The following is a 24,551-nucleotide window of genomic DNA, read 5'->3' on the forward strand; positions in this document are numbered from 1 at the left end:
TTGGCGTCACTGCAAACTCTGAATCCATCGCAATAGTTCAGCATATTTACTTATATATAAACGGAAGTCGGAAACGGAAATTCGCCTCCTCCGTCCAAATCAAACCGGAATGCCAAAAAATCGGGGATCTGCCCCCAGAGGCTGTATTGCTGTCTGCCGGAAGTCAGACGCCGAATACTTAGACCTGTTGTCCTTGTTCATGGACATTTTTTGTGCCATCTAGTGGTAGTAAGAGCACAATACACTAATCCATGTAAAAACAAGATGGCAGCCATCATCCAAGTCAGTCTGCAGCCGATCTCGACACAAAAGTGGACAAGGTCCAAAATCTGATTACATTTAATGGATAAAACTTGTTTATTAATGATAAATAATGTTTGTAGTTTGATATAACAACAACTTTGTAGCCTGGTTCCAGACCATAGACCCCGCCCACTCAACTGAGTAGGCTTGCATCTCTGGTCTGGCATACTGCAATGAATTTGCGATTTATCTCGTCCAAACGATGGAAGGACCAATGAACGCCGGGGGTGGGGGCGGGTCTAGCGATTAGCCAATCAGCGCCACGCTGATGTCAAGCTGTGCGCTGGTGGGTAACTGGTGAGGATAGCAACAATGGCGACCGCTACAGATCCTACAGACCACATTAATGATGCTATCGAGGTATTTCGCCACTACTCGCGTTAATGGAGGACCAAATTAAGGAAGCTGCTAAACTGGATTTAACGGCGATGCACGATGACGGAGACATTTTAAACGGGCAATGCTCGCTTGTTTTCGGCACCCCCAAGGCATGGATACTAATGACATCAGATTCTGGGTGAGTCGTTGATCTCTACTGATTGGTTAGGGAAACATCAAATTCCCTCCCCCTTGTAAATCGCCTTCAATGGAGGCGATGTCAGACTGAAGGTTCTGGGAGCTTCAGTCTGACACTCAGGCTAATGACTTTGACCAATTTTAGCAACAGTTACAGTATCTATTAAGAAGGAAGTACTCATATGAAGACATTGGGTCTTTATTATTGTTGACAATGTTTAGATTTTTATACTTACCGGGTCCTACTGATCCCAAATAGCTAAGAGAAATTACAAATGCATACCAAACAAAAGTCTGAATCTCAGGGATATGGGTATAGTTGTTTACAAATGTTGTAATCTCAGCTGACAATATTGATGGTTGCAAATCTGCTTTTAGTTATCCCTTACTGAAATCAAGGACCCATAGTTTCAAAAATGACAAGAGTGGTACATTTGCCACCATTGGCATGGCAACAATAACTAACAGAGGCGGGGCTTGGCAAATGTCAGTTAAAATCACTATCAACGTAATACTGATGGGTGGTAGCATATGTATCACTGTAGTATGAACACAGTACAGTGGTCCCACATATGCTTTCACATCCTGAAGGATTATTCCAGGAAATTATATTCATCCATGTCAGTACTCATGATTGCTGACCGACATACTGTCAAACTAAATGTCCTGTAAGTTATGACTGGCTGTAAACCTTACAGGAAATATGAACACACGCATACAGATGTGAACGTGTATGTTTATGTTTTCAAAACCTTGTAAATCCACTGTGTACACTGCCTAAGATCGTGAACACAGTTATTTACCAAAAATACCCATATAAACACACACACACACACACACACACACACACACACACACACACACACACACACACAGCTGCCAGCCATGTAGGCCAGCTCATAATGTGTTCCATCTCAACACGCTTCAATTGCAGTTAATGCTGTGAGGCAGAGAGACAGAGATATGGAGAGAGGAGAAAAAAGAGGGATGCAGCAAAGGACAGGCAGTGAGATAAATATCAGTGGCCCTTGGTATAGATGTATAGATAGAAAGCTTGGAATATACAGTAGCGTCGGGGCAAACACACACAATTGTTTTTCAAGCCACTGCGTTCCAGAGGCTGTGGTTTTAATAGAGAAACATGACTCTGAGTCTTTAATTTAGTCTCTGCCTCTCCTCCTCTCTTCTGCCTTCCTGCCTCACTCCCCTCCACCTCCCTCTCCTCTCTCTCACCCCATCTCTTTTCAGTAACGAGAGGATTAGCGGGAGACGAGCCTATGTCAGCTGAGGATGCGGGGAGAGTGGGAGGCACAGAGGAAAGGGGAGGTGAAGAGGAGAGGAGGGTGAATGAAAGGCGGTATCGAACGCTGACCTGTTTTGGGCTGATAAGCGCAGGCTGCTTTGTGCTGAAGCCACTGGCTTTAATTTGGGGGCCGCAACATTTGGAATTAATTATCACACACACTCCAGCACTGCTGCGGCTTACTGTGTACATGGCTATTACATCCACTCCAATACAAACTTTATACAGCTTATGTGCTGGAACTTACTGTTACACAGGAGTTTGTATTGCTGTTATGATATATTTGCATAAAATACAGCTGCACCATAATGTCTGTATACGGTTAACAAAGAAAAATTCGGGTAGTGAAGAACTGTACGGGGAAACAGCAACAGGAAGACTTTCTCTTTCCACACTAAAATGTAATGTGTTAGCTGCAAGATGAAGTTGAAAGCAGTAACCTGGGAAATGTACGTTACTGGATATGATAAATTTTTCCCATCTGAGGTCGAGGTGAAACTGACTCTTCAGTCGTTTGCTGAGAATGAATCAGTCACGTATCGCCTGTCAGTCCTGCATATTGATCCAGAATGTTCTTTTAGCTTGGTTGTTAATCATCTGGCTAACTAGCTAGCAATTTTTTTAACAATGGAAGTTCGTCAGCCTTGTTGCAACAGAAACAAGAATCAAAAATATGCACGCGCATGTTGGCTCCAGCTATCCAGATGACTTAGCAAGTTTTTAACATTAAATTAAAACTGCACCTGCATTAAATTGTCCGGTTGCTGCATGTTCGGTTGTCAGAATCAATATTCCGACGGCGGACTCAGGTGCTACAGAAATCTGACTGGATCATAGCAACCGTGTTTCGGTAAAACGAGTCACGGTATTAACTGGTGACTTAGCTGAATGCGTCATGGTTGCTCATAGTGACGAGGGTTGCCACACGGTCTGGTTTTCTCTTTTTTGAGCGACTGCCCCAGAAAATGACTATCCTTTCCTGGGACACAAATTTTCCTGAAAATTTACTTCCAACTTAAAATGCCGAAATTGTTCGAAATAAAACCAAATTCTTCTGCTGCGTTCATTAGTACGGTTTTGTATTTCTCTGTAATGTAGCACAGTGTTAATAATGTTACTGATACTATTCTTTCTCACACCTTCAACTCAAACCATTGTGTTGCCCCACCCAAAATATATCATTTAATAATTAAACTAATATCATAAACATGCAGAGGACCAGTCGACTAATGGCCCTAAATGATGACTATTGGTCGACTTGGAAGATCCTTAGTCGGGGGCAGCCCTAGTGTGGCATCATGATTGAAAAACAATAGGGTTAACCTATAACCCATTGTGTATATTCAGCGTATATGGCAGATATGAGTCAGATGTCACACTCTTAAGGTCACGTGCCTCGACAATCAATCGAAATGTAAAGATCTTACATCTCAACAGGTTTCACTAACTGCTTTAAAGTTGAACCTCACTGACACAGTTTTTCTCTCATCCCATCGATGGATTCTGAACCTCACTTCCTTTCACCTTGTGATCAAAGACAGAAGCATTCCCAGTAGATAGCTACTGTGTTGTAGATGCTGTTCTCCTTCACATTGTGCCATGGCTATGAACCTCTACATCTAGTTTGTGTCAGTTCTCATAAACATTATATTGTACGAGGGATAGTAAATGGTGCAAGATCCAGTAACCCCTATAAAAAGTGAATGTGCAGATAGTCAGAGCAGCAGCAGCAGCAGCAGCAGCAGTGGCTCGACTACAGTGGATTGCGAGCAGCTTTAGAGGCGGCGTGAAGCGGCTGAGTGGCTCAGCAGGGCTGTGTGTATGTAGGCCGTGTTCTGCATGTTATTTCCTTGAAGTCATCAGACCTACGCTCCCCCATCAGGGAAAGGCTCTTATGATAAGTGGCAGCCATGAAATATGCACAGCCTGTCGTAGCCGCCTGCCCCGCTTCACAGAGCCTCGCTTTGCTTCCTCGTCCCCTCCCTTCCTCTTCCTCCTCTCCACTGTCCCTTCTTACTACCTCTTCCTCGCCTCCCTTCACATCGTTGAATTACTTCCCCACCTGTTTTCCTTTCTCTCTTTCACCCTCCATCACTCTAATCTCTTCCTCTTCACCTCCTTTTCTTCACTCACCACACCCACTTCAAAATGTACACAGTGAACATATACACACAAAATCAATAGCGAACATCCCCTAACACATCTTTTAAATCCTTTATTTTAGGTATGCCTGTTCTTCCTGGAAAACAAACAAACAAAAAAATAATTTTGGCACATGGAAAGCATTGTGAGAAGCATTTTTTTTTCCTCTTTCGATGTATTTAGATGCATTATTTTCACACATAGCACACACAACAGTAGCTTGTATTATGCTTTTTGAAGCACTGCAGACACAGAGAACATGAATCACCCTAATATGTTAAATGTTTATAAATCCTAACTAATAAAAAGGTAAAACAAAAGCATTTTTTTCATGCAGAGTTCATTTTGCTTCTCCTTCAGCAGGAAGGAATCATAGAAACAAAAACACAAATCCTGGAGTAAGACTTCTCTTGTCCTTTACAATACTAACCACATGGTGTAAATATCAACATTTGGCACAGGTATATATGTTTATGTATAAGTATATATAGCTATTTGTTGTTGTTATAATACAGGAGACACTGACTGTAATAAATACTAACAATGGAGGTACGACACAGAAAATGGACACAGATAAGATATGGCTAAAAACACAACAGTTGCATTTAGAATCATAGTCATGGAGGAAATGTGAAAGCCTAAAGCTGCTCTTCTGTGCTCAACTCATCAGCACTTTAAGACTAGAGATAACCAACTTTATCCAGATGTTAGTTAAGACTGTCCCCACATCAGTGATTTCCCTCCCTATAATCCATTAACCTGCTAAAAATGTCAAATTACTTCATGGAGCAGGTCTCAATGCCACCAAAAAGCATGATGCAAACGTGCATTACAGGGGTCTGTGTGTGAAAATATTCAGATCAGTGACAAGGCACCGAAAGGAGAACTCAGAGATCCTCAGTGCACGCCTCCTCGGTCTGAATTCTTGCCACTCCCAATCAGGGATCAGCCTTCTTCAGCTTTCTGCTAACCCTTCACCATCTGGCCCACTTATCAGGGAAAAGCAGAGAAAAAACTGCCAGTGGCCTGCAAAAATCATCTCTTTCAAATACGTCATCTGCAATTAGAGTTTAAAACACTCTAATTGCAGATGACATTTTTAACAATGTGTTTGAAATGTTAGGATATTTGAAAGCATACATCAAATACTAGTGAAATTGTCTGGAGTAACCAAAGTGTATGTGCAGACCCACTGGCTTCTAAATTAAAGATGCAAGAAATATTTTAGGGACCTGAATTAAAATTTCCTGCTTTAAATAAACATGATATTCTGATTCGCTAGATCAGATCTCCCATTAACTTCCAGTCACTTCCATACTGCAGATATTCTAAGATATCATTTAATGATAATGTCCTTTCTGTAGTCATGCTTGTGGAGACTGCAGTGACCAGTGTTGTGCATGTTCACACTTCAGAGGAGTGAGCTCAGTTCACAAAGATTAAAATTAGGGCTGCCCCTGAATAGTCGCCAAGATTTCATTGGTCGCTTAGTCGCAGAAAAACAAAACAAAAAACGTAAATTTAATCTGAAAGGACAGACACAGGAAGTGTCCACGCTCAGCAGTCAGACAGGAGTCAGGTTAATTTCCAGGGCTGGTACCGGCGGTTATTCCACAGGCTAGTTAATAACATGTCGGGCAAGAAATCCAAAGTGTGGGATCATTTTGAGAAGGTGAAGGACGAACCCAAGGTGATATGTAAACTCATCTTCATTGGTCGACTACAAACATGACGTATCATCTGAAACATGGAAGTAGCTACATGCCCATTAGCCCACAGCGTCATTAACAGGCGGCTCGCTCAGTGTGTGACGTGCACTTGTAGATAAAATATAGGCCTATATTAATGAAGGTTCATTAGTACGGTTTTGTATTTCTCTGTAATGTAGCACAGTGTTAACAATGTTACTGATACTATTCTTTCTCACACCTTCAACTCAAACCATTGTGTTGCCCCACCCAAAATATATCATCTAATAATCAAATTAATATCGTAAACATGCAGGCAACTAGTCGACTAATGGCCCTAAATGACGACTATTGGTCGACTAGGAAATTTCTTAGTCGGGGGCAGCCCTGTCATTCACCAAAAATATGAGCATGTTCGTGCACAACACTGACAGCAGACTCCTGCGCCTGTACGCATGGCAGATTACAGTTTGTTTAAGTGAATAAATGCTATGATATTGTCGCATTATTCTCCTTCACCTGCAGAGACAACATCATGCCACTAATACTGATAAACACCAGTGACCTGAATGCGCCCACTTTGCAGAAACAACTTCCCTGATGTCCCTCTGTGATGAAGAGGACTGTGATATGAGGAAGCACTTCAACCACTTCTATACAACGTTAGCTTCACTGAAATGTATAACGTACAGCTGTCTTCCTCTCTGACTGAGATAGAAATGCCCACCAACATGCTTCATAACCTCATAGCCTTGTGCGTGTTATTTAATTACAGTCGTCACCTGAGCCTTCTGAAGGTTGGTTCGGTACCAATTCTGCCTTCCTGTCAACAAGATTATTGCTCGCTAGGGAAAACAAGAGACAAAACACACATTTTCCTGCTTCAGACGGCCTAGCTTTCACCTGTGTCCCTATTTGCTGCTGCTGTAGTTTGGATGGAAATTATTGCGCAGCAGATGGCTACTTAAAAAGCACCAATCACAGTGAGTTGAGCCTCAAATCCTTTCCAACAAAAACTAGATCAGAAAAGTAGAGCTGCATGACATATTGGTCCGCTGTTTGAAAACCAGGTAGTGGCCTTTTTTCGTCTACCACAGAAACTTTTCCCTGGCCTAGGAACTTTTTGAGATGCTCAGCTACTTAACCTGCATTTCAAAAGTAGGAATCTGAGTTCAGTTTTAGTTTCCAGGCCACAGAAAACATCTCTTGTATTGAGGTGGTGCTTTCGAGGTGGAATTTGCTGCAACACTAACTCGTTTACAGCTTTCAAGATTCCAAGGAAGCACTCAGTCTCTCTAGTATCACTATTCTCTTGCTGACATGTAGTGAAACCTCATATTATTTGCTAATTGTTTCAACTTCAATATCATGCATCCCCTCTCTACTTTTAACATCTGTTCTCTTCTGCCACTTGTGGAGCCGCTGGCTGGAAGTAAAGTGGATCAAACCAAAACTGCTTGACATGAAGGGGTGCAGATATTCACCATACAAACAAATGTAAACACAAGGCCAGGCAAGGCGCTGGGGACGCAGGTATTGACGCACACACAAAATTGCAAACGCGCGTTTTCATACACAGTACTCGTTCGCACACATATAAAACATACATGTGCACACACACAGGTACGCTGTAAACAAATGCCCAGGTATATGTTTCATGCTTTTGTAAAACACAAAGAAACTAACTGCTAGTCTCTTTCATTGCTTATATACTAGATAACAGAAAATGAGAGTATAAGAAGTAGTATCATCTATCTATTTAACTGACTCACAGCCTATAGAAAGACTACATTTCCCAACAGCATTTTACCATCATGACCCCAAAATAGGACACATAGAAAATCTGATATTTGTGGTCTTTTGTGGCACAAATCTTCCACTGTGTCAACGGGTAAAATCATACACCAGATACTTCTGAAAAACATTAAAAACAGCCACACAATGGCTGCGGAGGGGTGCAGATGCTAAAATGCTGCTGGGAAACAAAGTCCAGGGCTTTTATTGATATAGAAACTCATGCACAAGTATGTGAAGCATTCCAGTTTTCGCTAAGATAAGGATAAACATACAGACACTATTAATATTATTACACATTGAATAAAAAGCACACCAGAAGTACAGGCCGAACTCAGAATGCGCTGGAATAGTCGAGGGATGAGTAAAAGAAAAGTTAAATCACAATTTTCACCAAAAAAAGGTAATAAAATGGAATCCTGGAGCTATGTTACATGTGAGTTATGCTGTTGTGTGTTTGCGTGTGCTGTGGGAATCATGACTTGTCAATATTGTGTAGTAAGGTTGTAAAATTACTGCATTTTTGACGATGCAAAAAATGTTTTAAGAATCATTTTTGTGCCTAACCTCATTCTATTGTGGCCGACAAGGACAAATGCGATACAGTGTCCAAAAACATTTCCAGTAGGAGAGATGTGCTGCAGGTTCAGAAACGGTGCCAATTCAAAAACACATAAGAAAGTAGAAAACAAATACAACAGAAATGTGCTGCAAATAATAACACTTTCTGCAGAAAGCCAAAACAAGTACATAAACAGCAAACACACTACAAATACAAGTCGAAAACACATAAACCCCGAAAAAAAATTAAGTATAAAGAGTGAGAAAGTCCATGTAGGCTGGGAGGGAAGGGTTGAGGATGGGTTAAACAAACATGGACTTTCAACCACGAGACGGCTGTTTGTGTCTCATGTGAAACCAAAAGTCCATGAAGTTACATGACTTTATGGAGATTATGTTAAGTACTTTACATAGGTACTTTATGGCATTATGCAAAGTATGAAAGTTTACATTACTTATGTCTCGTAAATAGTTATTCACTGTAAAACTTAAATTAATAGCCCGGCGTTTATTTGCTTCAATCACTGAAATCAACAGGCCTATATTTGGGACAGGCCTTTAATTCCTTCGCAGTTCCTTTCACACAAAACTGTTACTCAGGAAAGATTGTAAATATAATCACATCAAATCAGTCAAACTTATTTAAACCAGTATGAATATTACTTGTATAAAAATTAGGCTTCAGTTAATCTATCAATTATGAATCATTCATTTGATTTAGCTCTGACAGAGAGTGCATCAGAGACAGAGTGAGTTACAGCACCTGGCATTTTATCCTGTAAGAACAATATTCACAACTTGAACTAGAAAAGCACTCAGAGAGTGCAGACCTCCGCCAAGTAGGTGATATTCCCTCCCCCTCTGCATCACAATTAGGTTATTTGCATCACTATCATTATTATTAGGTTATATATGCCTTCACCATTGAGACACTGTGGTGTATTTATTTCGTTTTTATTTTGTACCAACACAGAATATAATATGTTTTTTTGTATTATTCACTTTTTTTTTCCAACACAGAACATTAATTTCAACTTTAGAATTACAACAATATTTAGCAACTAGAACAAGACATGCTTTCTGGCCACCAGATGGCGCTATTTTCACCGTCTTTAGAAATTGGAATTGCTGCTGAGGCTGTCAGACGATAGACTTTTTTATTATTTTATCCACTTTGCTTCAACCGATCACCACCAAAATTTTATCATCTGTTCCTTGTCCCATTATCCACCTTTCATCAAAATCCGTTCATAGCTTTTTGAGTTATGTTGCAGACAAACAGACCAACGCCGGCGAAAACATAACCTCCTTGACGGCGGTAATACATTTTTATGAAAAGCCCTTTTGATTCTTTTGATCTGAGGATCCTTACAGACTAAAGGAATATGAATAACTTTCAAGGTAATAGAGGAACAGACACATAATTTGAGGTAGTCAACAACCTGCTTTTATACATCCAAATAACTTCTATAAAAAAAATGAACTGCTTGGCAACCAGACCAGGCGTCTAATTTGCCAAAATGTGTAGCCACTCTGGGCTAATAAAAGGGACCAGGCTTTTAACTGACGTGTTACAGTACGTTATCCTAAACTCAACCAAGTATTTTTTTGTTCTCTAGACCTAATCAAGTTTTTTTCTTTACCTAAACCAGATCAAATCAAACTGTGACCAGTTCACAATGAAACTGATAATAGACTTTTCATTGAAATTGTTTTCATTTTGCTAGCAATGATTTTGCCACCACAATGTAATGCTTTGTTGAGAGGTCTTGTCCATATCTCTGTGAGACTGTGTTGGACAGAGAAAGAGAGTGTGTGGGTGTTTTTAAAAGCAAATTAGAGAAGCAAAATTGAAGAGGTATGTATACTTATTAACATTTGTCCTTTACAATATTATAATAAAGCAACAGATTTATGTAGCTCTGCCTAGAGACCTGGATAACTTCCATTGTATTGACTGGATATGCAGTGTGTTTTGTGCATTTGGTTTTGGGATTTGTGTATTTTTGACTTTGCATTGTATTTGTATTTACAAATTGTCTGCTGATCATGTATCTGTTTTGGCTTTCTGCTGCATATTGTTGTATTTATTAAGGATTTTTTTATATGTGTTTTTGAATTAGCATCATTTCTGAAGCTGCAGCATGTTTCTCCTGATGGAAGTGTTTTGGGCTGTTGTAGAGTGTTTGCCCTTGTTGGCCCCTGTACTATTCTGATGAGGTCTGTTAAACTAAACACAAACACTTTGTTCACACTGTGAGCAACACAAGTTGATTCAGCATGCTTGTGGTGAATCACACTTCCAAGCTTTTTGTTTCTTGAAAACAAAGCTTGGCGAAAGTCAATGACTCATATCTTGCTAAGTAGTAACATTCTGTTCAATCTATTATCTCAATTTCTCAGTTTAAATTATATTTTCGGTGCAGCACTAAAGTGCTTCATGCTTTCAGGCTGTTATATCCTGAAGATGGACCCTCAGAGGAGACCAACATGTCGTCCAGGTTGCAGCAGTGTGAACAACAGATGTGTGTACATGTGTTATGTGTTGTGTATCAGTGTGAGTCGTGGCTTTGTGGTTCCTGTGACAGCACAAATCATTTCCAGGGTACCCAGGGTTGATACTAGGGAAAAATGATTATGTATATGTTTGTGTGTGTGTGTCCATGTGTCCGTGCATGAGCCGAAATCAAGCCTGCTCGGCAGCAGGGGTGGTAGCAGCAGTTCCTGGGAACTCTGGGTTGATAAAGGAGAACCCCTGGAACTCGTCCTGGTCCAGGTTCTGAATCACTTCCTCATCGGGAGGGGTCAGCACCGGTGGGTGGCGTGTGAAAAAACGGTCAAAGTTCTCGGCATCCCGTCCACACTGTGGAGGAGGGTGGGGAGGGATGGAGTACAAGGGGAGGGGTCAAAGTGGGAAGGGGAGGAGTGGGGATGGAGAGTATTGGATGGATTGGGGTGGGGTGTGGGGAGGAGGAGAGGAAAACAAAAGAAGGGGAATGGTGGGTTGAACCAGGGTGTGAGATGACATTACTTGAACATGGTTTCAAATATCAGAACAAGGTGCCAGAACTTGGGGTGAGCTTGATTCAACTCTCTATGTGCATTGGCTAAAAGGTAACTTGTCATTACCTTCAAAGTGATACAAGAATACCACTCTCAGGAGGATAAATCAAGCACACCTCAGGCATATGCTCTCCTTTTTCAAATATTCAAAACATATTCAACTGCAATTTTAAACAGAACAAGGTCACTGAAGTCTCAAACGTCCTGTGGTTGTGCACTACATTGGATTGGCTGTGACTTTTCGGTAACGAGCGTTTAACTAAAACAGCATCCCACCATGGCTGTAAGTAAATAGCCAAAAACAATTTCCCTTATTTCATCTACATTTTTTAGGATGTAATACTCAGGGTATAATTGGGATTTCTTAATAAGAAAAGGCTCAAAGCCATGAGATGATTATGGTGTAACTGTGGGTTAATTGGGGGTTAATTATTTGCTGCAGCTGTGGAGACCTGCTGAGATATGATAAACCAGATCAGACAACCATATGCAGAAGAGCACTGGGAATAACTTTAGGATCTCTTTACATATTTGCTCAGAAGCTGCACAATTCAAGAAAAATATTTAATTAATATTATTATAAATATTAACTTTAAAAATATTCTTTACATGATGATTATGTCATTATATTAAAATTACATCTACTAATTAAAAATGTTGCAATTAAGTGTATACATTGGGCAATAGCAGAAGATCAGAAACTGTTTGGTCCATTAACAGGTTTACGTATTTCAATTACATATAGAATTTCCATTCAACTGAATTACATTATTCTAACATAAATCAAAAAGTACCATTTATGTAATTAAATCAAATAAAACTGAGATGAATAGATTCTGATAATTTATGTAACTATAGCTTAATTTACCGAATTTACTTTAAGCTTTTCTAATTTCTGCTAATAAATTCTATGTATTTTTAATATTTTAACTTTCATAAAAAGTATGTATCCACTATGAGTAAGTTATATATATATATTTCAAACAAGCTAAATTAACTTTATTCATTTCATTTAATTTCTGTTAATAAATGCTACATATTTTAAATATGTTGATGAACATGGAATAGTTGAAATACATGTAATTTATTCATAGTAATAACATGTAATTTTACAGTAATTACATAAACACAACATACATAATTATGTTGAATTTACTTAAAATGTTTGTATGAATTATATATTCAAAATATGTTGAATTATCTTGAATAACGTTAATGTAATTTCTGCAAATAAATTCTATGTATTTTAAATATGTTTACTTTCATAAAGCTTATGTAATAACTGTTAATAAATTCTATGTATTTCAAATATACTGAATGTACTATAATAAAATTAATATAATTAATGTTAATGAATTGTATGTATTTTGAATACGCTGAATTTACTTTAATGAAGGTTATGTTATTTCTGATAATACATTTTATGCATTTTAAATATGTTAAATTTAGTCAAATACCGTTTATGTAATTTCCGTTAATAAATTATTTATTTAAAAAATGTTGAATTTAATTTAATAAAGGTCATGTAATTTTTGTTTAGTAATTTCTGGAATAGTTGAAATACATATAATTCATTAGCAGTTTGACAAACTTATTAAAGTAAATTAGGAACTCTATTAGCTATAGCTACATAAATTCTTATAGTCTCTTCGTCTCAGTTTTATTTGGTTTAATTACATAAAATAGTGGTAGTTTTTGGTTCATTTTAGAATTACTTAACTCAATCGGCTGAAACTTTTATACACAATTTATTGGATGGTGATACAATCATGGAAACTATTTAGCTTGTTTTACCTGGTTTGCATATTTCAAACTCTTGGCTATCCTTCCTGCTTAGAGGAAGTGACAGATGACAGAATGAAATAATCTCCAAGAGCATTGTGCAAATTCACATTAAGGTAGAATTTGTTTTCTCAAGAAGCAATTTGGAAAAAAGAAGAAGTCATTGTTCATTTCAGTCCACTTCATTTCCTCGTTCTGACCACTGGGAACCCAAAAAGAGCTTATATACCCGCGAGATGCGCGTCCGTCTAAGTACATAAAACAAGTTATTAACTTGAAAACTATATTTTCCCGACAGCATGCCTCAAGGGGACTTTGGGCCGAGCTATTCCTTTTTTTTCTTCTCCCGTCTCCATCACTGCACTGAGCTTTAATTAACACAACAAGGATTCAGTGTCCTCTGACAACATCACCCAGAGGAAAACTACAAACTCATTAAATCTCTGTAACTCGCAAAACCAAATGAAATTAAGCCAGACTGTTTAGAGTTTGGGGAAATATGTGAAATGAGAAATACACCAGGGTCAAATAGTATTTGCAGCTAATTACTTGCGTTTGTTTTAACCTGTTTGGGGGAACCAGATGGGAAGAGTTTGCCACAAAGGGAAATGAAATAAGAGCTACAAAGTTTAGAAGTATCAAGTCAGTACACAGCACCTTTGCCAGGAATGTGTCAGCTGATGTGGTGAGCATCTCCCAGATAGTACTCTAATCAAAGGGTAAATACTTCTTTAATATCAGGGATGAAACTGGGTTTGATTTTGATGATGCTTTTATTGTTTAAGACTTGCAGATTCAGGGATGCAAGAAGGGGTGAGATGCGTACGATTTAAGTGCATTGGTTTTACTTTTAAGCTGTTATTCTATGAGGTGTCTGTTAACAGTGGTGCACTCCAGGACAGGTTTTGTTTGAGACTGAGACCCAGAGCATGCAAATAAACAGAAACAAATATGAGAAAACTGTGAACACAGAGAGGACAAATAAAAATGTGTGAGGACAGATGGGTTGATGCATGGCAGCCATAAAGAGTGAACAGATGGATGGAGTGCTGGAAGGATGGATGAATGGAAGGATGGATGGATGGAGTCTTCAGGTGGAAGATGGATGAATGGACTGACAACAGATTGCTTAATGGACAGACAGATGAACAATGATTACTGAAGACAATAGCTGTGAATAAAAGTCCAAAGACCATTCTTTATCTGTCGGATGAATTAATCAACCAACTGTTGGGTCCACATGTCTCCGAGTTGATAACAGTGCTGTAGTCGAGAAGACCACCTTAGACCAGAGAACCTTAGACCTTAGACCAGAAAGACCAGACGAGTGCGAGCCCCACACTTCACGATAAAATGTGAAACATGCAAACCATAGGCATTCCTCAAACTGATCTGAAAGATCCACATTCCCATAAAAACACCAACAGAAAACAAATAAATGTTCTTCTTCATTCACCTATTTTAATGCCATGCTGTATATATATGTGTATGTGTAAGTGTACCATGAGCAATGTCTTGATGAAATAATCAAAAGGCATTGCGGAGGTGAATTTTATATAAAGGAATTGACCCTTTGCTAAGTCCCGCCCCCAGACTGGCCAATCATAACGTAGCATCAGGCCGGCTCAGACCAGCGTCCAACAACAATGCAGCTGTGCTCCATTGACTCTAATGCAGTCGTTTCAGATTTCCTTCATTGTCAGGCTGGTTTTGTGGATTTGGAGCTAAATGTTGTGCCTGGGGCACGTCGTGTATTAATGATACTCATTACCTGGACAGGTTGGAAACAGATATACGTTTCTTCCCTGTTCCAAAACCACAATCAAACCCTGAAAAGTGTAGGGTTAGCTAGCTAGTTACTGAAGATATAGCCTACTGAATGTATACACATGCTGCTTTTGCTTTTTAATGATTGTAACAGTGAAACAAAGGCCGACCCTGCTGTACAGGAACCAGTGAAGGGAAGCAGGGAAACTTTGCTGATGTTCAACCAGCTCTGTGTCATCACAGAGGTCCGGGTGCTGGCAGTAGCACGGGGGCGAAGCTAAACACCGTTCATCCGCACACACTGTGATGCCACACAGCTGGTTCAATATCAGCAAAGTCTCCCTTTATATTCATTGTCTTGTGTGGCGATCAGCAGTGATGTGGTGGTTCACTTTTACACTGTGATCTGTAGCCTATAGTTCGGCTTTAGCTTCTAACTATCTTTGTCTTTTTAACCTGTTGTTGCTGCTGAGTCAGTTTGACATCCTGGATATATCCTTCAAACACGGACTGTAGACCCCTCTGTCTGCTTCTCTCTGGAATCACTCTTTCATTTCTCCAAAAATATGATATTATTTCTCCAGGGAGTGCAGTTAGTTACTGCGACAGCTTGTCGGACAATCGCAAAGGGGCGGGGCTTAGCGAAAGGTCAATTGTCTTTTGTTTTCTATAAGCAAACAAACACTAAGGAACGAAAATCAACTTTGTAATCTTTATTCAACACCCGTCTTGTTTGCCTATTTAGTGACTATTTCCGCAGTTGGGTCTTGACTGGTCTTGAAATAAAATTCAAATCCCTCTTTGTCTGGGACCAAGACAAGTCGAGTGAAAATGCGGTCGAGTCTGAGGTGAGGCCAAGACCTTTAAAAGGTGGTTTTGAGACCAAGGTCCATCTCAGGTGCTACAACATTAGCTGGTCAGTCAGTCAATCACACATTTAAAAACTCATCTGATCAACCATCAGACCAACACACTCTTTAGAAGGCATTCATGATGTGAAACCACAAGCAAACCACAATCACAAACACTTAGGAAACTAACTTCTGACCAAAGCCCCACCTCGACCAGAGATATGGATTTTGAAAGCATCAAACAGCCTTCATAAACAATCATCTGTACAAAAACACCATCACAAACACTCTGAAGAAAAAAACGGTTTGAAGTGGTTTTTAGTCAGAAATACAGCGAGCCCCACTTTAAAACAACACACACATCTCTCAACCAAAAAAAGATCAAAGAGCCACCTTCAGATGCTAAACTGAACTCTAAACTTTTATGCAGGGTAAACACAATGCCTCTTCAAAAAAAAAAAAAAAAAATCCAAACCTTTATTTGTTCTTAGAAGGAAGAAGAAAGACAGAGAGAAAGAGAGAGAGATAGAAAGCGACAGCACGGAGAGGTGAAAGACAAGAGAGATGTTAGAAAGACGAGATCAAACGGAGAGAAGAGGCCGATACAGAAGGAGAGAAGAGAGGAGACGAGATCAGACAACATATGTTAGTAGTCACATCAGAGGACTCTGCAGAAAAACACACTCAGTGTTGAAACATGGCCAGGTCCTGATGGTGACCTCTAACACCCACACATACAAACGACACACAGACCCAAATACACAGAAAAGCATGCGTACCCATTGCAGCATCACCGATCCAGCCACACACACACACACACACACACACACACACACACACGCTCACAACCCCAGCGGGCCAAGACAGCTACACACACACACACACACACACACACGCTCACAACCCCAGCGGGCCAAGACAGCTGCATAAAAAGCTCAACTCAGAAAAACTCTTCAGCAGCAGTGTGGCCTAAGGCTGTGTGAGTGTGTGTACATGTTAGGGTGTGTGTGTCTGTCTGTGTGTGTGAGTCTCAGTATGAGATGACATCATTCTGACTCTAGTTATGATCAAACTAATTTTGTCATAGGGGGAAAAAAAGAAGCACAGCAAAGAAAAACACAAACAGTTGTTTCAGGTCGCTGCTGCTGAGACTGTCGGGACGTCCACTTACTCCCTGGAGGCCGACTCTAAACTCAGTCTCACCCCAACAGCTTTCAGCTCATGCAGAACACGACTGCACCAAACTGGGGACGACAGTGTAGCGCTTTAGCTCAACAGCCGACACCAATACAAGAAATCAAAACCTGGTCCCTAAAATCTAAAAATCGTCACAACCAGTTATTACTGCCACCATCAGTGGTATCTTGAGCATTGGTGTCGTTCTCTAGTTGCTGCTGTCATTGCCAACATCTTCATCACCTTTGGTGTCCTTCTCATCCAAACCACTTTCATTACTGCACCCTTCTCAACAGCCTGGTCACCAGAAGAAAATGTTGGCATTGTACGTTTCTGCAAACCACGAAGATGTTACATTTGCACATTTTATACATTTCATATCAATGTTAGAAACATTGTGACGAAGTGACATAATATATAAACTGACTTTGTCACCAGGAGGTGGAGGCGATGGTGTATCACCTACGCAAGATGCCTGCCAACCTGCAGACCACAGTTTCAAACCAACAAACCAAAAAAAAACTGTTGGGATTTAGCAACCCTTTGTGGCCACAGGTGTTTTTGGCACTGAACCTGGATTTAGCCAACACATTCTCACTCCGACCTCGTCACATATCGACGTTTGGTCATGGACCTTCCAAATCCAGATACAATGTAAAAGGTACCCTGGGTGCATTGGCTGTTGACGATCTGGGACGATCTGTCGTCTTTCAAAATACACTTCTGTTTTCATGGGAAATTTAAAGTTTACATACAGTCTCTTTCAAAATAAATACACTACGTCAGTACAAGAACACGAATCAACGTTATTTTTTTCCTCCAACAACTACCACACATGGTTGAGTTTAGGCAACAAAAACACGTGGTTAGGTTTAAGAAAAAGAACAGGGTTTGGCTTTATAATCTTGCAGGACACAAACACTGCTCTTCCGGGTAAAAGTCAGTGTTTGTTGGACCCATCCACCACCCCCACCCACCCTACTCCAACTTTCGCCGCCTTAACTTTCGACCTTGTCCCACGGTGTTTGCACCTGATGCCGCCAAGCGCTGTTAAACTATAACGGCAACCGGCTGCGTATCATGCCGACGTTAAAGGACAGTTTTTTTCGTCAGTGTCTGACACTGTCAGTCACTTCCCAAGTGCTGGATTTCAAAGACTTCGGAGTGAGAATGGACTGTTTTAGCAGCACATTGGGGCATTACCCAGTGGCGTTTGTGGCACCAAACCTGGGCATTTTTCAATGACAAATTGTGGCGATTCCCAGCAGTGTTCCAGCCATCGAACCTGGGTGTTTTTTTTTTACCAACAAATTGCATTGGTTCCTAGAGGCGTTCTAGCTATAAAACTGGGTGTTTTTCACCGACACATCGCTGCGTTCCCCAGCAGCATTTGAGCCACCAAACCTGGGTGTATTTCACCAACCTGTCCCTGCTTTTCCAGCCACTTTTGTGCCATTGAAAGCGAGTGTTTTACACCAAAACAGGATCCTTTCCTAACCATAACCTGCCGGTTTCTGTGCCTTAACTACACCACACCGTCACTACAGTGTTGTTGAGAGACTTAGTTTCAATGTATCCGCTACAAAATAAAGTACAAATGTAGCATATCTGTGGTCTGCAGAGGCGTTCAATGCCAACATTTTTTTCTGGCAGTTGAGTTGTTATCATCATCATCATCCTCTCCATCAACATCAACATATATTTCTGGTATTACTATCATAGACACCCCTGCCCTCATCACCACGCATTCTTCACTATCATTACTTGACTTACCTGTGTGCGTTGTCCCATACAGAGGAGGGAAAAGAGACAGACACATCACATTGGTAGTGAGAAGATCAGTAAAATAACAGAAAGAGAAAAGAGATCGGTGTTGAAGTTAGACACAGTCGTTCGGAGCAAGGTCTTTACCAGGAATTTAACCACCAACAGGAATTAAACTCCTGGTCTCTGCTGCCTTGGGCAACTAATTAACCCCTCGTACCACTCAAGGGAACTGCATTCCCTTATATGCGGTCAAGTCGGGTTCAGTGGGGTCGGACTTACAGCTCTAGGTTTGAAAGGCGGCTGCACTTCCTTGTTCTCCAGTTTCTCCCAGTCCATGTAGCGGAAGAAGCTGTGCTCCCTGATGTCTCTCTCCCCCTCGGGACCACAGCCCAGTCGTTTTGCTGGATGCTTCGTCATCAGCTGGACAGATGGAGAGAAGAAGAAGAGCAGAATTACTGTATGTCTCTGCCTCCCTTCCTCCTTCAATCTAACCTCTCCTTATGTGTCATGTTACATCTGCTTTGTTCCTTTTCACCCATAAAGTACACTTTTTCTCTCCTTCTTTATGACCTCCATCTTACCTTCACTGTCTCCTTTTACCAACCTGATCTGGAAACGAATATTCATCCATCAATCTGGCTTGCCAAAATCTCAATAGTCTAACAAGACAAAGAGTGTGTAGCCATGCTAGCAGCTCTGTAAGACTGGACAGTACTAAGGCATTGTGGGGCTTTGAGATAAATGCTAAAATCAGCATGCTAACTTGCTGATGTTTTGCATGTACAGATTACTGTGTTTGCCATCTTAGTTGTGTCTGTTAGAATGCTAAGATTTGCTAATTATCTCAAAACACAAAGTACACCTGAGGCTAGTTTTGCAGGTATCTAGTCATAAACCAAAGTACTGAACAAATTACAATTCCGACCTGATGATGGTGGTACATGGAAAGTTAAGGGATCACCAAAGTTACTGCAAGTTAGGGGGACATGAAATTGTTTAGCTTTTTCCGTGGGAATCCATCCAATAGTTTTTTAGTTTTCTTACTCAATGCCACAAATCTGAACCTAATGTTTATATGTCTGCAACCAACTGTTGTTTTTCTTTTAGTCAAGTCCAGGGGTGTCAAAGTCAAACTCACACACCGATGGAACAGCTATTGAGAACAATTTGGGGTTCAGTGTCTTGCCCAAGGATACTTCAACATGCAGACTGGAGGAGCCGGGGATTGACCAACAATCTTCCGTCTAGTGGACAACCTGCTCTACTTTAGAGCTACAGCCGCCCGGGTTTCATACAATATTATTTTAAGATAGAAGTCTGATACAGTTTGTTTTGCACTGATGCTGCTGATTTACAGTATTTTGCTTAATGTTTAATATCTTTAAATATGCCTACAATGAGTATTCATTGTTTTTCAGAAATGAATGAAATAGGCTTATCACTGTTATCACTAATAACTAGGGGTGTGAAGTCACCCAGTGGGCCAAGTTAAACCCTTTGGGGGCCGGTTCTGACCCCGGGGCCACATGTTTGACACCCCTGATCCAGTGGTGGATCGCTCAACCAACAGCTCAACATTGCCATCCGAGCTGCTGAGGTATCTTTTTCACTTTTGTTAAGGGAAACGTGAAGATCAATGCAGGAAGTGCTGTCACCAATCACAACCCTTGACAACATGCAACACTGAATTTTAACACAAAGCAACATTAACAGATAAGGTTGCATGATTAATTAGCTTGCTAATGGTTTGCTAAAAGACAACAGGCTAAAAGCCTTTAATTATTACATCTGAACGATAAGCTGTGTCTTGATTTGTCTCATTTACATAAGATAAACTCTGCATAATCCTTAACTACAGGACAGGTCTGTATCTGATCTACACTCAACAGTGTGCTGCTGCGATGCCCCAAATTTCCCCTCTGGCATCATTAAAGTTTCATCTCATTCATTCCTGTCTCTTTTTCTCAGCGATTCCGTTTATGAGTCCTTCTTTCATTCATCTCTGTTTATAAATAAACATCTTTACTATCGTTTTTATTTCTCCACCTTCTTCTTTTCTTTCCTTCCTTTTAACCATCCATCAGTTCCACTATCTATCATCTTAAACGCTTCCTTCTGAGGACCGAACATGAGCCACCATCCACCGCCTGCGGAGAAATGAATAACTGTTGTTGCTTTTTTTCTCTCATACCATAGGAATTTTACCACAGGCACAATTAAGGGCCGTTTACGATGTCTGTCCACACAAAACCTTGAGAAAAGCATCAAGGCGAGTGACGTCAGTGTGAGTGTGAGTGTGTGTGTGTGTGTGTGTGTGTAGGTGGGGTGTGCCTCCCTCAGGAGCAGCAGTCATAACCCATTACATTAGAACTAAAATAACATTTTCCACGGGTCAGTCAACCTTACACTGCACACACACACACACACATGAACGTATGTGTGTTCATAAACACACTGGCTGTTCAAGAGATATGTGCAAATGCGCTCAATTACTCATCCATACACACACATACCTATATTAAAGGCGTGCAGAAAGCCGATGGTTGAGTAAAGAATATATAACACATATGTAATTGTTTGGAATATTTTCCAAACAGAAGCAACAATAATCTTTCTCTCTTTCTACATATATTCCTCCATATTCTTTTGCTTCTACGCCGATGTTTTTCTTTTTCAATGGCCTAAGAGAGTTGATATTCTTAACTGACTGACTGTCTTACTCACATTGTTTAAATGTGCATGCACAACAGTTTCAAGGCGATCCAGTTTGGGGAACACTTAAAGAAACACCTGTGCTGATACAGTAGATTTGTCTTTTTTTAAAAGACCCTTTCAGCATATTCTTACAAGACTCTAGCAGTAACGCTGGTGGCTTATTGGGCAGACTGCACAGTTACAGCAGCTTCTTTCCTTCGAACAGAGTCTCAATGAGTCTGCTGCCTTCCTCACTGCGTGCACCGAGTGAGGGAGAACAGCACATTCAACGGACCACAAAGCAGCCAGACCGAAACAGGTCACTGATTGCGGGAAATAATGGCATATGTGAGAACAATGTGGTTTACTTGCTCTGGTCACTTGATATTAACAGGCTGCATTCGCCATCTGGTTAAGCTGGGCTTTCCTTCTTCCTATACAATCATTTCTTTTGTGTTTCATCATCAGTCTCTATTTTGATGCTGTGCAGGGTCGAACAGCGTGTGTACATGCATGAGAATCTAACACAATAAGTGCACAATCTTTTCTGTTTCAAGGTGTTTTCACAGTATCACAGAAAAAAAGGTGTGTCTAAAGCCCAGTTGAAACAGGCAGATACTTGCAATGCAACGTTCTGCAACGTTCTAAAAACCTGACGGTTCACACCAATGCAACCAGATGAGACTGTGTATCATCTCTATGCAACAACTCTCTGTACTTCTGTTCTTGATTTCAGGCTTATTTTGTGGCTGAATATAATTTGTAGCTTCTTAAAATATGATTGAGGATAGTGACAGTGAGATACTGGCTACAGCGGAGTTGCAGGTGACACCATCAGCTGGCTTGAGTCGAGCTCAGACTGGCCACTTCACACCGCTGCAACTTTTCTCTACAACTCCAACTTCTTCACGATGTAACCAGCTATTTTTTCCTCATTAACGTTATCAGGTTCCACATAAGCTTTGGGGTGTTAAAGCTGAAATATTGCCAAACAGGCGCTTTTGCGTTTCACTTTGACACCAACTCCTCCGCCAATGTCTTGTCAGTCAGCTCTCCTTACTCTCACCACCTGATAAGTCCTGCTACTCTGTACTGCAACTCTGCTGCTGCTGTATGGAGCACTTACAGTTTATAATTGTAGCATCTGTCTTTTAACTAGGATAAAAAAAAAAAAGAAAAGCTAAACGACGGTGGGGCCAGTGGGCAAGTGATGTCGTTAATATTGGTGTATGCTGGAACATTGTGTAACACCGGTTACAGACTACTGTGGCAAGGCTAGTGTGCCTCTGCTTGAAGCGAGAGCTCCGAATCTCCTGTCCTCTGGATAATCAACACACTGCATTTTCACCTGCATGCTCTGACTCCATACTCATGATTACAACGTTTCATGAAAACCAAGCTGTGCTTCTTGCATAAAAGAAAAGAAAAGGGAATTGCATTGGAAAAGGGTGTGTGTACGTGAGTGTAAGTGTGCCTGTGGATGTGTAAGGACAGGACATACTTGCACAATTACTCTTTGTTGTAGAATCATGTGGTTGAAGACACCATGTCCTGAACACTACAGCACTACGGAACATACTGGAGTGGCATCTCAAGCATTTGTATGCATGTGTGTGTGTGTGTGTGTGTGTAGTATGTGTGCTACTGTGGCCCATTGCTGGCCATGAAATATGGATGCTGGTCAGGGTGGAAGCAGGGGAGTGGAAATGTCTCTGATCACTCCCTTTCCACATATGTGCTCACACACACTAACACACACGCAAACCACAAGCCTGCTGCATACAGTACATGACCTCAGCACTGTACAGTGTGTCGGCAGGTATGAAATCCTAATTATACTAAGGGAAGTATGCACCCTAAAACACAGATAACCAGTGAAGGGATGATGTGACATCATGCCGAAAGGTTTGTAGCAGTTACAGCTCGATACTACAAAATTTTTCAGTTATCTAAAACATCAGTGATAAAGATCTTAAAGGGACACTTCACCCCCAAATCAAAAATACATATATTTCCTCCTATCTGTAGTGCTATTTATCAGTCTAGATTGTTTTGGTGTGAGTTGCTGAGTGTTGGAGATATCAGCCATAGAGATGTCTGCCTTCTCTCAAATACAATGGAACCAGATGGCACTCGCCCTGTGATGTTCAAGGTGCCTAAAAAATCTGAACATCTGAAAACTCAACAGCAGTGTCTCTTTCCAGAAATCATGACCTGGTTACTCAAGATAATCCACAGACATTTTTGTGAGCAGTTTCATGTAGGAACTATTTTCTTTCTACCAAACTACACCTGCCAACTGTGTCACTGTGCAGAAGGAAACATGCATCTACTGCTAGCTCACCTAGCACCCCTGAGCTAGCTAACGTTACAGCTCATCCGAGGATGACGGCACTAATGTCAATACCCTCTCTGTCACGGGCAGGAGCCTCTCGTCTATGAGTAGATGCATGCTTCCTTCTGCGCTGTGACATAGTTTGGTGAGTGTGGTTTGGTAAGAACTCATCATACCGAAAACAATTTTTCTCGAAACTGGTAAAATCAAACAACTTTTTGTTTTACACCAAAATTCAACAATCGTTTTGGAAGATCTTCCTGCTCTGACTGAAAATCTCCTCACAGGACATCCCTAATTCCAGGCTGTTATTTAAAAACAGGGACACTGCTTCTTACAAAATACATTTACAGCACTAAATTAGAACAACTGGCTATTTAAGCTAAAGTTTTGCATGCACGATACCATCGAGTTCACAGACTGCACTGGATTCACTGCAGAGTAGTGAAAAATAAACTTCACATGATGTTTTTTTTCTTTTTTTTTCAAAATGGAAATATCTTGTAGCATTTTAGAGGGAAAGCTTCATGTAGTCCTCACACACACACACACACACACGCACACACACGTTCATACATTGAGTTAACCCAGGCAGTGCTGGCAGGGCGCAGTGGGAGCTGTGGGGGTGGACGGAGGCGAGCTTTCATGCTCCACTGAAGATCCACTGTTGTAGCACTACGACCCAGTAATCATCACTAATACATAATGCAGCCTGTGTGTATGTGTGTGGTGTGTGCATGTGTGTGTGTCACTGGACATATTGGTCATCAATTTGCTTTTAAATGCCTTTGCCTTTAAATTTAGTGTGA

The 24,551-nt window shown here is 40.7% G+C and overlaps 1 protein-coding gene across 1 annotated transcript in view; it reads right to left on the reverse strand.

Annotated features, from left to right (window-relative positions):
- Positions 1 to 4,322: 4,322 nt before the first annotated feature.
- The window catches only part of LOC126405058 (protein kinase C beta type), a 150,898-nt gene continuing 130,669 nt past the window's right edge, over positions 4,323 to 24,551 (reverse strand). The window contains exons 16-17 of the mRNA XM_050068576.1: positions 18,993 to 19,133; positions 4,323 to 11,170 (exon numbers count right to left, since the gene is read on the reverse strand). Coding sequence (XP_049924533.1) covers positions 10,994 to 11,170; positions 18,993 to 19,133 — 318 coding nt within the window. The 3' untranslated portion in view covers positions 4,323 to 10,993. The remainder of the gene's footprint in view (positions 11,171 to 18,992; positions 19,134 to 24,551) is intronic.

This window comes from Epinephelus moara, chromosome 18 (genome assembly GCF_006386435.1).
Source record: "Epinephelus moara isolate mb chromosome 18, YSFRI_EMoa_1.0, whole genome shotgun sequence".
NCBI lineage: Eukaryota > Metazoa > Chordata > Actinopteri > Perciformes > Serranidae > Epinephelus > Epinephelus moara.